The sequence below is a fragment of the Sceloporus undulatus genome, chromosome 10 (genome assembly GCF_019175285.1).
Source record: "Sceloporus undulatus isolate JIND9_A2432 ecotype Alabama chromosome 10, SceUnd_v1.1, whole genome shotgun sequence".
Taxonomy (NCBI): Eukaryota; Metazoa; Chordata; class Lepidosauria; order Squamata; family Phrynosomatidae; genus Sceloporus; species Sceloporus undulatus.
This window is the reverse complement of record NC_056531.1, coordinates 3,644,628-3,659,629: the sequence shown is the minus strand read 5'-3', so window position 1 is coordinate 3,659,629 and position 15,002 is coordinate 3,644,628. Positions and strand designations below refer to the sequence as shown.

General features: G+C 39.2%; 1 protein-coding gene across 7 annotated transcripts in view; it reads left to right on the top strand.

The window, feature by feature from the left end:
• Nucleotides 1–15,002, top strand: part of MPHOSPH9 (M-phase phosphoprotein 9) — a 28,731-nt gene that overhangs the window by 1,824 nt on the left and 11,905 nt on the right. For 3 of the 7 annotated variants that reach the window (XM_042441804.1, XM_042441806.1, XM_042441805.1), the window contains exons 2-11: nt 989–1,106; nt 1,656–1,803; nt 2,916–3,005; nt 7,155–7,669; nt 9,482–9,602; nt 10,474–10,564; nt 11,648–11,751; nt 12,406–12,525; nt 13,367–13,782; nt 14,590–14,745. In XM_042441804.1, coding sequence (XP_042297738.1) covers nt 1,018–1,106; nt 1,656–1,803; nt 2,916–3,005; nt 7,155–7,669; nt 9,482–9,602; nt 10,474–10,564; nt 11,648–11,751; nt 12,406–12,525; nt 13,367–13,782; nt 14,590–14,745 — 1,850 coding nt within the window. In that variant the 5' untranslated portion in view covers nt 989–1,017. Of the gene's footprint in view, nt 1–988; nt 1,107–1,655; nt 1,804–2,915; nt 3,006–5,645; nt 5,683–7,154; nt 7,670–9,481; nt 9,603–10,473; nt 10,565–11,647; nt 11,752–12,405; nt 12,526–13,366; nt 13,783–14,589; nt 14,746–15,002 lie in introns of those variants that run through there. The other 4 variants (XM_042441807.1, XM_042441808.1, XM_042441809.1 and 1 more) reach the window with 3 other exon arrangements.

Here is a 15,002-nt window from a genome sequence, read left to right as displayed (position 1 = left end):
TCTCCATGTTGCTTTGACGGATACAGCCGGGTCAGCAGATTTCTTATAGGCATGGTGATGCTTTCTCTCTTTTTTAGAGTTGTTTTAGGTATCTGGGTTTTGTTCCTAATGGTTCCTAAATCCCCACCAATTTGTGCTATGTTAACCATACTAGGGGATCTAGGTTGTAGTACAAATAATTCATGTGCCAGAAATTGTGGAAAGGAAGAAGTAGGTCAGGCATCATGTAGTGGAAGCATGTTAATTCCTGGCTTTTCTGTATGGATTCTTCACAGTGGAGGATTCCTCTTTGCTGATCATGTGGAGTTCCTCTTTTTTGGATCCTGGCACACTGGTAAAACGAATGCTTTGGGAGGCTATTTGGCCAACGTGTCGTGGGTCTCCATGAATTGTTAAATTGTCCCGAGGAAACTGAGTCTACAAAATGTGTTTGGAAATGAATAAATTCTTCCAAGAGGTGTTGGCTGTTCAAGGCAATTTTGTGGGGCTCACTGTGGCCTTCAAGATATTGTTGGATTTTAATTCCCCTCCATTATTCTAGCTGTGGTTAGAAATGATGGCATGAAGTCCAACATCTGGAGGGCCACATGTTTCCCAAGCCTTATCTACTATGTTGCAGACGAGTGCTGCTGAATTTGCACTCTTTGGTAAGAGTCTCATTGCTTTTTTGCTGTACTTTTGTTTCCATCTAAGCCATGAGCCCCCTTTGGCTTCCATGTTGGGAGAAACATAGGATATACATGGAATATTGGTGAGTGGACGTTGGGGGAAAAAAGTGAATCAATAGTCCAACTTGGGTCAAGAATGCTTAATTTTTATGCCACATGTATTGCTGAAGTCATTTTACAACTTAGAAGATATTCTTCTGAAATTGTAGGTTTTGAAAATACTGCAACATAGCAGGACTCTTGGACTGATTCCATGTCTTCTAGCAATGAATCTGAGTTCCTTTTATGACATGCCATCTTATGTTTTCTTGTTTTGAAAGGATATCCGCAGTCTTTTCAGGGATGAGCGATGGAAAACATCAGCTTGGTAAAAACTGAACAAGAGACGTCTTCTGTAGACTCTGATGCCAGAAATGATTATCACTTAGTTAATACCAGGTAAATGTGATAGCTTCAACAGTGTGTTTATTTAATGTATTTCTTAGCTGAATGAAAACTTCCCCAGGTCTGGCTTCCAAATAAAATGTATGCATAGGTATATAGCTGAATAGTAAGTATTGCTCATGTATGCAGGCTCTAAAATGAAGACCAGGAGGACAAGTCCAAAATCTGAACAGTATGCCTAAAATAGAAAGTTTATTACAATTCTTGTTTCTTTAGTGATGTTTGTGAAACAGAGAGGTTGCTTATTTTATGTCTCTAGGTCTTGACAAGGCTAAACTTATCAAACAAGAAACCTGCATCAATGCACAAGGCCATATGCTCATTCATGTTGATGTAGCATTTGTTTTCACTGGTTTTAGCAATGTTTCTTTAAAGGTCTGGAAATCCTTCAGCTGATTTGACAAGTATTGTTTTCTGCGGCTTGTTCCGTCTTGTGTTCTTCAGAGTGGATTTTGCTCTGGTAACATGGCATTACAGAGCCTGTTCTATGTTTGATACAGAATTCAATATTTGAGAATGAATCCACGTACTTTTCTTCCCCAGAAGCAGTCCGTTGTCCAGCCCAAATGCTACCGCTGATCTCTCAGGGAAAACTGGGCCTTCTGTAATAACTACCGAGGCTAGTCTGTTGGCTTCTTTCATGCAAGACACTCAAAGCAGTGAAGACTTGGAAATACTGAAGAACTGTGAAGTATGGAATAATCTGATTTTTAAAACTGTTTTCTCAATGATTACAAAGGTTTCACATTTATATAACGCAATAAAAACAGTCTGTTCCCAAAATCTATGTAATAGTTGACACGTCAGCTGTGGTGTTCTTTTTAAAGGAAATGTGTATTACTTTTTGTTGTTTGCTGTGGATGCAATCTGTAGTGTCACACTTGTGCTGTATCACAGTAGCCCTATAGCCTGGCCCATATGAAATTGCTTTATACCAAGACAGACCATTGAGCTTTCTAGTCCCAAAGTCTATCGGCATATGATAGTTTGCTGATGTCTTGTACAGAACTGTTTTTCCAAGCCCTGCCAACTGAGATCCTTTTTTTGGGATGCATTGAAATGTCCTGTAGTGGGTCCTTGGTATCCATGGTGTTTGATTCCAGGACCCCATTTGGATACCCAAATCTGTGGATACTCAAATCTCATTAAATACAGTGGCATAGCAAAATGGTGTCTCTTATATAAAATGGCAAAGTTGAAGTTTACTTTTTGAAATTCAAGCTGGGGATGCTTGAATCTATGGATAAAGAATCGGTGGATGCGGAGGGCCAACTGTATATGCAAAGCATGTAGTTTGCTATTGAGCTACAGCCCTTCCAGGTGTGTCAGGACAGCCTACCAAGTTTCAACACATCCACTCATGCTTGACAACCAGGATACTCCATAGGTTAGTAGCTGAGAAACTATTATTAAAGCTGCTGCAACTGCTCAAAGTGGAATGAACAGTATCTGGTGCCACTTGCAAATGGTCAGTCAAGGTGTTGGGTGCTATAGGCTTGTATTTCTCAGCTGCAGGCTACTGCAACTCTAGTCAGTTCTAGCATCAGTGCTTGCAATGACTATGCATGTATCTCATCAGCATATTGCACTAGGCTTCTGCGTTATGTGACATATGTTTGTGTAGACAAGGAGACTGTATGAAGGCACTTTCTGTCTGAAAGGGCAGTTTTATGAGATGAGACTACTAAACAACATGGGAGATGTCCTCATTACATGAGACGTAAGCTGTCTCTGGAAGTAATAAAACTGTTAATACTGAGAAGATAAACACTATTTTATCTCAAAATGTATTTGTTTTAATAGACTAAGTGGCTACGATTGTTCAGACTGGTGGAGAAGCAATGCCAAGATCAGATAATTGCCCAGCAAAAAGTGTTCCATCATCAAATCCATGTAAGTATTTTAGTTTAAATTATCACATTAAACTAAAACGGGCTGTCAAATATGTGAGGTTGGTATCCCTAGGGAGGCATGGACAGCTGTTAGAGGTTTGGATGTGCCTTGTCTCTTCAGACGTCCTATTCATGAAATTGCATCCTCAGTGGCGGAGTGGTGTGTGCACATCTTCAGTACTCAAAGGTACAGCACAGAAATGTTTGTATACCATTCTGTGTTATCTATGTAGTCTGTTCATGTATGTATACAAGCACACACACATCTCCACCAACTTTGGATACCACTTAGTTCATTTGCTGAAAATAGCTCTATCTATCAAAGCTTGCACCACAAAGTCTTAATGTTAGCCTCAGTAGTCTGCATCTTGGTTTTTTTTAAGGATATGAATGAGGCAGAACGGTTGGGTAACAGTCTAGATTTTTAGAACACTTCACTTTTCTGTATTTCCTGTATTATGAACCATTGTTACACCCATCCAGTGGTTTGGGCCCCCCCCCCCAAAGTTAAGAAAACTGCTTTATAGTTATTCTACACTAATTTGAGGATACTGCTTAAACTATTTTGGTTTGGTGTTTTGCATATGAACATGGGCCCTGGCTGTGTCTGAGTGTGTGCTCTTTTTCTGTGTATGTGCAAAAGGAGAGATGAGCGATTGTGTTCATTTTAGGCTGTAACAATACCTTTCATTACCAGAGTGCTTAATAGCAGCATCAATCACTTTATTTGCACTCCTTTTCCCCAAGACTGGGACTTAAGGCAGTTTATGTAAGAAATGAAATACAAGTAAAACTACATGCAGTTTAAAACATGCAGAATGATTAAAATAATATTAAACTATTAAATGACATAGTTTGAAACATTAAAAGTAGTACAGCATGCTAAACAAATAAAACAATCAGTTACCCCGATGCTTGCTGGAATAAAAAGGTTATCAGTTGTCTATGAAATGATAACAAGGATGGAGCTAGCTTAGTTTTGCTAAAAGAGAGTTTCCAAGTCTGGGAGCAGCTACAGAGAAGGCTGTCTCTTGTGTTCCAATCGAATGTTACTGTTTAGTTGGTAGGATTGAGAGAAGCCTGAAGTTCTTAAAGCTTGGACAGGCTCATTTAGGAAGATACAGTCCTTCAGATAGCCAGCACCTAGGCCACATAGGGCTTCATAGGTCATAACCACCAGTACAGTACTTTGAGTTGAACTTGGAAATAGTCTGGCAGCCAGTGAGTTGTATCCAGTGAGTTGTGTACTACCTATGATCAGCTCCCACTAAAAATCTGGCTACATCTCTTTGGACCAGCTAAAGATTCCACATGTAGAGAACATGACACTAAGCCGTCATGTTAAAAAAAAATTTTTTTTTTAATGTGAAATTCTTCAAATGAAAATGGTATTTGGGTTCCAAATTTGCTCCATTCTAAGACCAAATACTGCTGACATTATGTTGTATGTCAACGTATATTTTATTTTTATACTTTGCGTTAGAAAATTTCTCATCTTTATATCTCGTAGGAGTACTCAGATTTGGAATAGTTTTGTAAGCTTGATTCCAGAGAAAGAATCCAGCTACAACTGTTTATAGACGCTCTGTCCCAAAGTAGCGTAGAGAACATGACAGACGTCTTGGTGGGAGAGCCTTGGTGCATAATTCTGTTGAGCTATACAGAATGTAGCATTATAGAACTCAGCACAGTGCAGCTGCTACTGCAATTGTGGCTGAAAAACGATTTCTATTTTATCAGTGCCAGATACTGAGAGATGGGGCCTGCACCAGAAAGAAGACATTCTAAATTCATGCATGTAGGCAGCAAACATTTTTGCTGACTAGATTACCAGATGCTTAGGGTTTTTCTAATTTTGATTGTAACAAGTGAACACTGTTATTTGGCATATACAGTCTGGCAGGTTTATAATCATAATTTTTGGGATTTACTTTATTTCATTAGTAACCAAATGTGACACCAGAACCCTACCTCTTAAGCTAGGCTGTATCTTAGCTGAACGATTTCTGAGGCACTGCAGATCAGGGCATTGGGGAATGATAACTGCAGCACTCTCATGTCCGCAGGGCATATTGAGGCAAGCAGCTGCAGCAGGATCCTGAGGGGTCTCTCCAGCTCCTTGTCTCCCTCCTTGGGAGTCTTTAAACAGAGGCTGGATGGCCATCTGTTGGGTATGCTTTGATTGAGAGTTCCTGCATTGCAAGGGGTTGGAGGACTAGATGGCCCTTGTGGTCTCTTCCAACTCTATGATTCTGTGAACACACCCTGTGACTGGGAGAGTGCTGTGTCATAATTTCCCAGCGCCCAGATCTGCAGAGATTTATAAACTTCAGTTGGGTCACTGCCTGGCTAAGAGGTAGATTTTTGAGGGGTAGCATTGGCAGGAGCAGCTATGATGACGAAGCAGCGTCATCATAGTTACATCTGTCGATACAAGATCTCAGCCTTAGTTGCCTTTTCTTAGCAGTTCACATTTTTCTGAATTCCTGTTTCATAGTGAAATCAAAGTATAATAGCCTATTTCTGTATGTGAAAATGGATTGATACATTTGAAATGTGCATATTTGGTAAATTTTAATATTTACATCCTTTTGGTTACTGTTTCTCCCTTCCCTTTCCTGATGGTCCTCTCCACTAATAGTAAGCAACAGTTCCTGAAATTGAAACAAATAACAGAGGTATTGTTCTTTTTTTGTTCTTTCCCCTTCCTGTTTCCTCCTTCCTTTCTGTCTCTCACCCTTTGTCATTCATGCTCTTCTTTCTTTATGTGTAGACATCTATGATCACAATGGTGTTGCTGTGGAGAGGTCTTATTGTCACTAAGGGATGCTTGCCAGGGTTGTTTGTTTCCAGAACTAATCCCATGTGCTGCTAATGCACAACATTTGCCTGTTTCAAACTTGGCATTTGTTTTACAAACCCACTGAAGTTCATGTACATCATCCTGAAAAGCACTATTCGTGTCAAAACACTTTCTTGGGGTCAGAGGGTGCTTCTATATTTTCAGCTTTTCGCAAAATTGAAATGTTCTCATGATTTGTGGTGATATGGAAGAATGCTGCTAATGAAGTAATCATAGTTTCTGCTAGATATTGGTCAGGCTGAAAAGTGAATGTTTATGTTTATGCTTGACTGATTCCTATGAATCTAGGTAAGTGACTTTTTAAAATCATGGTGCTTAGAAAAGGAAGAAGATGAGACCACAATACTTCATATTTAAGAAGATGCTGTGAGTGCTAAATCTGACTCAGCATTGTTCTTAAATATGAATAGCTATGTTTTTGCCAAAGCCTTCTGTTTTCCAAGTTCTAAAAAATGTCAAAAGTTGCAGCCTTGTTAGTATAATTATATTTCCCGCCTCTCTCTGCGGATCGAGATAAGCTCCATTGAACTTGGTAGGGCTTGATAGTTGATATACATGCTTGATATACATGCTTAGAATCATATAATATATATATATATCAGGTAATCACTAGTTTTGAGTTTTGGGAACCAGCTAGAGGCCTGTGATATTTCTTGATAGGTTTGAAGGTTGTTTCTCCTCTTTCAGCTGCTGAGCCTCAGCTCAGGAGGGAAAAGGGTAGATAATAGGATAGGACTCTGAACTCTAGATATGTGCAAGTCCCTTTTTGGCTATTTGCAAGCAAATTGGGAATGGTTAGTGGTTTGGTACTCTCTAAATTTTGCTCACAAATTTCCTTTAAGTGTCATATTGAAAAAGCTGGACATCATGCCTTAAACCATGTTCCTAAATGCTATGTTAGATCAACCTTGGAAGGCAAGTAGCAATTATTTCTGAATATGGGCGCTTGCCAGACCAACACAATCCTCAGGTTGCCTTGTTTCACTTAAGTATGCTTGGGATGGTAGTTGTTTTTTCACTTTGCATCTAGCTACAATACTGCATTAGACTTCTAATATAGTCTTAACCAAGCAACACTGAATGTGCACACGCATGTGTCTCAGTAGTAAAAGTGGAACAGTTCTTTGGATATTCATTTGTGTCTCATAACATATTTCCGCATGTTATGTCTGTATGTTGAAAAATCTTATGGGAGTTACAGTGAAAATAACCAAAGTTAATAGTTATTGTGCAAGATCTGAGATGCTTTCCATTTTTAAAAAAGATGGCTCACACTTTTATTTGCAGCGCATACAGAATGAAATCAAACACTTGGTGAAACTGCAAAACCAGAACGTGTGTTCATGCACCAAGCAAAACTCTCCAGTCAAATTTAGGAACGATTTCACTTCATTAGAAAGTCAGATGGGGTTGCAGTCCAAAACATTTGAAGAAAATGAGCTCTTTGTCAGCCAGCTCAAATCTAGCAGCTCTGAGAGTCGTCCAGAAGCTTCAGCCGTGCATCAAGAGTGCCTTGCAAATAGTGTTTCTACGAGCAGTGGGTATGGCACCTGTTCTGCTGCAGAACTGAGTCCTAACAAATATAAAGACGTTCAGATGGGCATGGAAAACACAGAAGAGATTACCAAAGGACAAGACAGTGCATCATCACCACAGGAGGATTTAGTTACAACCAGTATTCCTAATAAAAGAGAGAGCACACAAGCAACTGTAAAGCATGGCCCGTCAGTAAAGGATGATACAGGTTTTCCTGCTGAATTTGTGTCTGAGATTAATGAAGGTCAGTGTGGAAAAACAAACTGGTAAGTAGCGGACCTTGAGTCATTAGACTTATATTTAGAATTAGTAAGTCTTTAGTTTGTCCAGTTCCCAACACCTGTAACCTGTTGCTAACATGTGCTAACATACTCGTAAAGGTTTATGGGTTCCTTGCATTCATCTGCGGTTTGGCATACGTTTGGATTCACTTAGATTTTTATGTGAAATACTGTTACTCATATGACAAGATGTTTACATATCGAAAAACCTTTCCTGTTTCTTGAAAATTCGTCATGTTTGTGTCAGACAGGCAGCAACATGGTTAACATTTCTGTGCATTGTTAACCTCTGTCCATTTCAAAATCTTGATACAGCCCACCCTCCGCAACTGTAGGCTTGCCATCCACAGATTTAAGCATTTGCCGACTGCAAGCCCATTGCTGCTAATGGCCGCTTGGCATCATTAAAAACCATGGGACTTAAGGTCCCACAGTTTTTTCATCTGTGGAGGGGGTTCCGTTCACAGATAAGAAGGGCCCATTGTACTTTGTGATTTCCTATAGGTATTGTACACTGGAAATCCTGGAAGAGTACAATGCTCATGGGAATGTAGGAAACTGCCTTTTACGGAACAAGGCTGCTGGCATCAAAGGAATTCTACAACAACTGGAGCTGTTTTCCAGAGTTTCAAACAGATTTTCTCCAGATTTTCCCCCCTACCTGGAGATGCCAGTTAAACCTGGGACCTTTTTCATAGAAAGCATAATATGTTGAGTCCCCTCCCCAATGAATTGTGTCCTCTTTCTATAGTTAATATATGTTGTCAAAGAGTTTTATTCTGTCAAACCTATCAGTCAGTGGTACTCCAACGTTTTACCTTTTGGATGCCGCACCCTCCCCACTTTTATATGGATAAAAATGTTTTGTTTATGTAGTGTGCATATTAATTTGCACATTCATGTATATTCATATTTTAACATTTGATAAAGAAATAACATCATTCAAATCAGAACAGTTTTATATAAGTAAAGTCACTATTTAACTCAATGCATGTGTAAATTTTACATATAAAATGTTTGGGGGGAAGAGGGGGGGATCAGGGCCTCCAAATCTTGCCCCGTTGTTTGAGAGTCACTGCTGTGAGTAATCCCACGGCTAGAAAGAATTGATCAGTGATTTATTTTGGTCTTGGGGTGAGGAATTAAACATGTAAACTATTGGTCATAAGTATGATGAAGCACTTTTGGTCTTGATCAGGTAATTTGGAGGCAGTTGCTTCACAGGCGTTTGTCTGTAGTCCTCCTCTAGTGGAACTGTAATCAGATTTTGATGCCTGCTATTTCTGATTTGTTTTCTTTTGAAAACCAGCATATTGCAAATTGCTTTTCAGACTTCATTCAGTTTGCCTTGTGGCCTTGAGGACTGCTTATCAAGTAACCCAAGTACCATCCCCACCCCTTAAGTATACTTTGGGGATGAGAAAACAAGTCATATATAGTTTGGAAACTAAGCATTATGCTCTTAAAAACTTCTATTTCAATCATGTATAGGATTTGCAGGTTTTAAACACATAAGATATATTTTTAATGCTCTGATATATGAACAACCGCACTGTTTGAGGAAGGAATAATGATTAGCATCTTCTTTTCATCTTGTTGCTTTCTTGACAACGTCTTTTGCCAAAAACCTCAATGTGTAAAATTAATTTGGTGTCCAAATTTCTTCCTCTAATCCTCTAACAATGTACACAGGCAAAGATAGGTCAATCTTTGCAGTGCTTAGTAGAGCGTAACTATAACTTGCAATGTTGCAGTGACATTTTTCTCTTTTTCTCTGCTTTCTTTTCCTTCCTGCAGCAAACCATTAACATCATGGGCTCAAAAGATGAAACAAAACCAGCTGAAAAGGACAACTATGGAAGGAGATACACATCCTGTGCAAGGAGGAGAACAAATGCAGACATTAACACTCGAAAATGTAAATGAAGTACCATTCCTTATATACCCTTTTTGCAAATAAAATTCTGTAATTGTTTTCATTCAACAGACTGCTTGATTTGGGCTGCACTTCCACACACATTTACTGCGGAGTGAACCCCCTTGGAAATTACATCTGCGTAAAGATGCATGGATTATGCTACATGTCTCTTTGAGATCCAGAGGGCCTTTGTTAAGCTGTGGCTGGGTTGGAGAAATGTGTGCTGAGCAGCATCTTCAGCTTCCTTCATTCCTCTTTTGAACAGCAGAGAGTCTGTTCCTCATCCATTCCTTATTATAGATAGGTTTTGAAATCTTACTGTCAAATGTGGAATGTTATATGGACTGGAGTGCTGCTATTCCAAATTTCAAGCTTTTAAAAGTTTTTTGGATGCATGGAATTATTTGCATGGTTTTGTATATTCTGCCCACTTCTTGGACTGGTCAGTGACTGTTTGAGCACTTCTGTTTATTGCTGCCTTAAGTTACTACCCTATGCACATTTAGGGCCCTTTCACCCTACCCAGTTGTGGCACTGTGATTCCACTTGAACTACCATGGCAACATACTGTGGAATCATGGGGTTTGTAGTTTGAAACCATGGCAATTGCAGTGGAATCACAGTGCTGTAATGGTGTAATATGAAAGGGCTGTTGGTGGGGAATTAGCACAATGGAACTCAATGGGACTTTGTTCTGGATAGATGTATATGGGATTGTACTGTCAATGAATCTTGACAACTTTGCATTACCAGCCATAGCTAATGACACTTTTCAGTACTGCTATTTTGCATGGTATAAAACTTACAATGTTTTAATTTATTTATTGGTTTACAAATCTTTGGTTCCCCCCCCCCTTCTGTGGAATTATAGACTAATCATACGGCTGCTGTTCCACCGTCGTATACTTTTTACCTCAGTCAACCAGAAGGAAGCCAAAATTCTTTAGTGTCTGATACTTCAGGTATAGTCAACTACTAATATTTTACTTTTTTGTTATTTACATGGATAGGGGTTTGACTTAGTATAAGGCAGCTTCATTCCAGCTCACTGGAATGAGCTGCAGCAAGCCATGGATGGTTTCAAATAAACAACACTTAATGGTTATTTATGTGTTGGTTGAAGTGAAATGACAAACACTGGCTAAGTAAATGTAGAAGTCAGAGTTTCCAAACTCACTTGGAAACGAAGATGTTTGGAGTGTGCAAGCATGAAGCCTGGTGCTATTCATTCTTGTTGCTCTTTACCAGGACTGAAAATCGTGCAATCTTTTAGAATCCCTCAAGCTATGTGGGGTATGGCTGATGAGAGTTGTAGTCCAGTAATATCTGGCGAACTGTGCAATTACCACGCCAGTTCTGAACTATGCTTTAGTGTGATGTCTGATTGTGGCTATTGCATTCAATAAAGCTTACTCTTTGCTAAACCTTTTTTATATGTGATGCTACCCGCCTCAGAACTTTAAGGTCAGGCTGCTGGAAAAACTTCAACTAGTGGTTCTCGGTCTCAAACTTTGGTCCTCCAGAGTGTTTAGACTTCAGCTTCCAGAAGCTCTAACCAATATGGCCAAAGTAATTAGCTACATAGCAAGTTGCACAAATATTTTATTTTGCCCCAAGCACAATCTGCTTGGTTGGTCAGTAAAGAGAGGAATATAGATTAGCTATTGTTTTTTATAACTTTGATTTGTTTTATTAATCGAACATATTTCTAACTACTCACTGTTTTAAATTTTCATGCTGGTTTATAACAGCCAGGGAAGCAGTTGGAGTACAAGAAACAGGGATTTAGATGGACATCATGCTGAAATATTGCTAAGCACAAATATTCTTATTACTGTACTTTCTTGATGCTAATTTCCCTAGTGTTTTCTGCAGTATCAGTATATTCTCTTTTGCATTATTTCATGTCAAACCTTGTTTACTGATGAAGCATAACATTTCGGACGAGTATTTCATAAGATTCTGAATGTGCATGCGTAGTATGAAAAAAATCTTAGGCTTCTTTTCTATAAAGAAATCAACTTTGAAACATTTTTACTCTTTAGGAATGACATACTGGAAACTAGATGAGAAGAACATGTACCACAGTTTGCCTGAAAACTTTGGGAATGAATTTAGTATATTGCCAGCAAAGGTGTCCTCAGAGCAGGTATCTTTTGTCTCTGTTTGCATTGATGGGTTGCTAGATGTTCAAAATTGCAGCTTGTCTGTTCTCTCACGATCAATTGATATGCATTGACATGCAGGTATTACTTTAAAGTAAGTCTGTTTGAATGGTATTGGGGGAAAGATGGCTATTCAGAAGGCTGTAGATAGATAGTTTTTGTTGTATTTAATCCCCTCCCCACACTACCATCCTCTTTTCCTTCTGTTTTGTGTATTTTTAGATTGTAAGCCTGAAGGCAGGGAAACATCAAATCATTTGTAAGCTGCTCTGGGAGTCTTTTGGTTGAAGGGCAGGTTATGAATGCTCTAAATAAATACAGAATTGTTAAGCTTTTTCTTGAGAGCAGTGTGGTGTAGTGGTTTGACTTTTGGACTAGGACTCTGGGAGACTAGGGTGTGAAGCCATACTCATCCATGGAAACTCAGTGGGTTTCCCTGGGCAAGTTACATTCTCTCAGCCTCAGAGGAAAGCAGTGGCAATCTATTTCTGAACAAATAATGCCAAGAAAACCCTATAATAGATTTATTGTTAGGGTCACCATAAACTGGAATTGATTTGTAAGTTCATTTTGGCATCTTTGTATTAAATATAATGTTTTGCTTGTAATAACAGTGATCTTAATTGTCTTATTTTTAGTCTTCTGGTGATGAAATGAAACCATCATCCTTAAAGGATATTTATCATAAGAAACAAAGGGAAAACCAACAGCTTGTAGACTGGAACTTTTCCCCACTGCAATCAACGCATCCTCCTGAGGTAAAGGTTTCCATGTTAGTTCTCTGTGTTGGAAACTTTTGGTGTTTCCTCCTATTAGAGACTGGTTTTTATGTCCCAGACTCCAAAACACAACTATGCCTAAGGAGTAGGTCTTTGTGAGGAACATAATAAATTGTACACTGTGAAATTTTTCGCAGTGTCAGATTGTCCTCTCTTCTCTTTTTCCTTGATAAAATCAGGAGCACAAGACAGTGTTTATTTCATGTATCTCAATTATTTGATAGCATGACTACCAAACATGACTTACTTGACAAAAACACTAGTGGCTCCTCATTCAAGTGGAAACACAGAAACTAAATGTAATCAATCTAAGAAATGGGCAAAGACCTATTTGAGACCTGCTGCAATCATGCGGTGCCATGCTCAAGCTTTGCCCCAGGCTTTCTCTGTATCTAAGAAATCTCTGCAATGATAGAGCCAACACTGCTGGTCCACCAGAATCCATGAAATCTAAAGCCACTCAGTTCCCTTGGGATAACCCTGGTTTGGACCATAAAATTACAGTACCCAGAGTCTTCCAAAACCATTGAGTTTTGGGAGGCATGGAAACAGAGAAAGCTATTGTACTTTTCTGCACTGGCCATAGTAGACCAGCAGGGTTTCCTAAGTGAAGGCTTGTGCATTACACAGCCCATGCCATGTTATCATAGTTCTTTCTGTATCATAGTTCTGATCTGTATCAGTTCTTTCCTCTCTTCACCCCCTGCTGTATAACACCTTATGATTTCCATGTTACCTGTCTTGATAGCAAAACAAAAGAATCTTTCCCAGGTACTTTGACTCTAATTTTCTATTCTAGTTACTGACATTTGTTTTACAGATCCTGACCCTTGACCCAACGCTGCATATGAAACCAGGCGAGCAGAATCCAGGACTTCCTTTGCACACCTTCTATGGGACTGCAGAGAGGGTCTCTTTATCTCCAGACTCTATGGCAGATCCTGCATTTTTCATGTCTTCAGACACAGATACATTTTCCCACATAAGCACAGTTACGTCACCTCAGTCTGTCGGGTCTCCAAAATACACTTCCAGTACAGTACCTTTGGACATGGATGCCTGGAGTAGTTGCACCTTCCAGAATGAAACCAGCAAAGCAATAGTAAACATGGAAGACGAAGACAACTTAACACTAACTCCATCTTCAGCTGTGCAGTCCCAAATTCCATCTGACATCAGTTTGCCAGAATTTAGTGTCTCGGTAACATGTGCAGAAGATCCTGTGGTGTTCTCCAAGTAAGGCAGTTATGAGTAAGAACGTTGCCTTTCAAATAAGTATTTGTTATTCAGAAACTTCTGCTTTGCTGTTTTTCCTGAAGGATTTCTTAAATCACATAAAGTCATTAAATGCTATTGCAGGCTTTTCCTGGTACACTTCCCATGAATAAGAACTGCCTTCTAGTGATTAGGCTGGAAAGGCCATAAATGTTATGTGTAATAAAGAAGAATTGGAAAACATTTTGATGGCCTAAAAAGTGTTCCCCCTCCCCAATTTTCATTTTATTTGCAAGGATGGGTTTATTTTGCAAAAACAGTGTAACTGGTTTCAGATTGGTTTATGTGATTTGTCAGAGACCATATGAGGAGAGCTGAGACTAAGGACCAAATTAGATGTGCTGGTGGTAAGCCTGTCTATTTAAACCAGGGGTGGGCATGGATTCACCACCCCCTGTACCCATTGCAGGCCATAATAACAGTTCCAGAAATGTAAAACAAAACTGGAAGTGGCCAGTTCTTCTTTTAAACCAAAATCACAGTTCCTGGAGGATATTTTTTTGGAGGTGGGTGGTGGTGGAGAATAGAGAGCCTGCGGCCTTAGGGGCCATACTTGGCCCACCTCAATTTAAACCCAGGTCTGTCCCAACTGTGTGTGCCATGAGTGTTCACCTATTTTTGAATAATAAAAAGATAGAAAATTAAGGGGAGCAGATATGGTGGAGGACAGTGCGTATTGTAGGCAAGGTTCAATAAATATTAATGGTGACTTGCATGTGCTAGTAAGGCGCTGCAGTATTAACTATACCTTTCCATGTAAAAAAACAGGATCAGGCAGAATTTGAGAGAAAAACATGCCCGGCATATTGCTGATCTACGAGCTTATTATGATGCAGAAATTCAAAGCTTAAAGCAGCAGCTGGAAATAAGCCATAAATTATCTTCTCAAGACTTGAAGAAAATCAATCAAAATCTTGTTGACAGGTAATAGCTTAGTTTGGAAAAATACGCATAATTTTGCTTGTGCTTCACTTTTGAATATGTATGGCATATACTGGTGAACATACAGCATTATTGTATAAATTTTAAGATGCCAGTTATTTTGAGGGAGGGGAGAGAGAGATGTAGTGCTGGTTTTCAGATAAAGAGTTGCACTAGCATGAATTTCCATCTTTCAAAATAGATCAGTGGTTTATCTTTGAGGCTAGATGTGGGGAGAACTTCCATGGTTATGCTGTGAT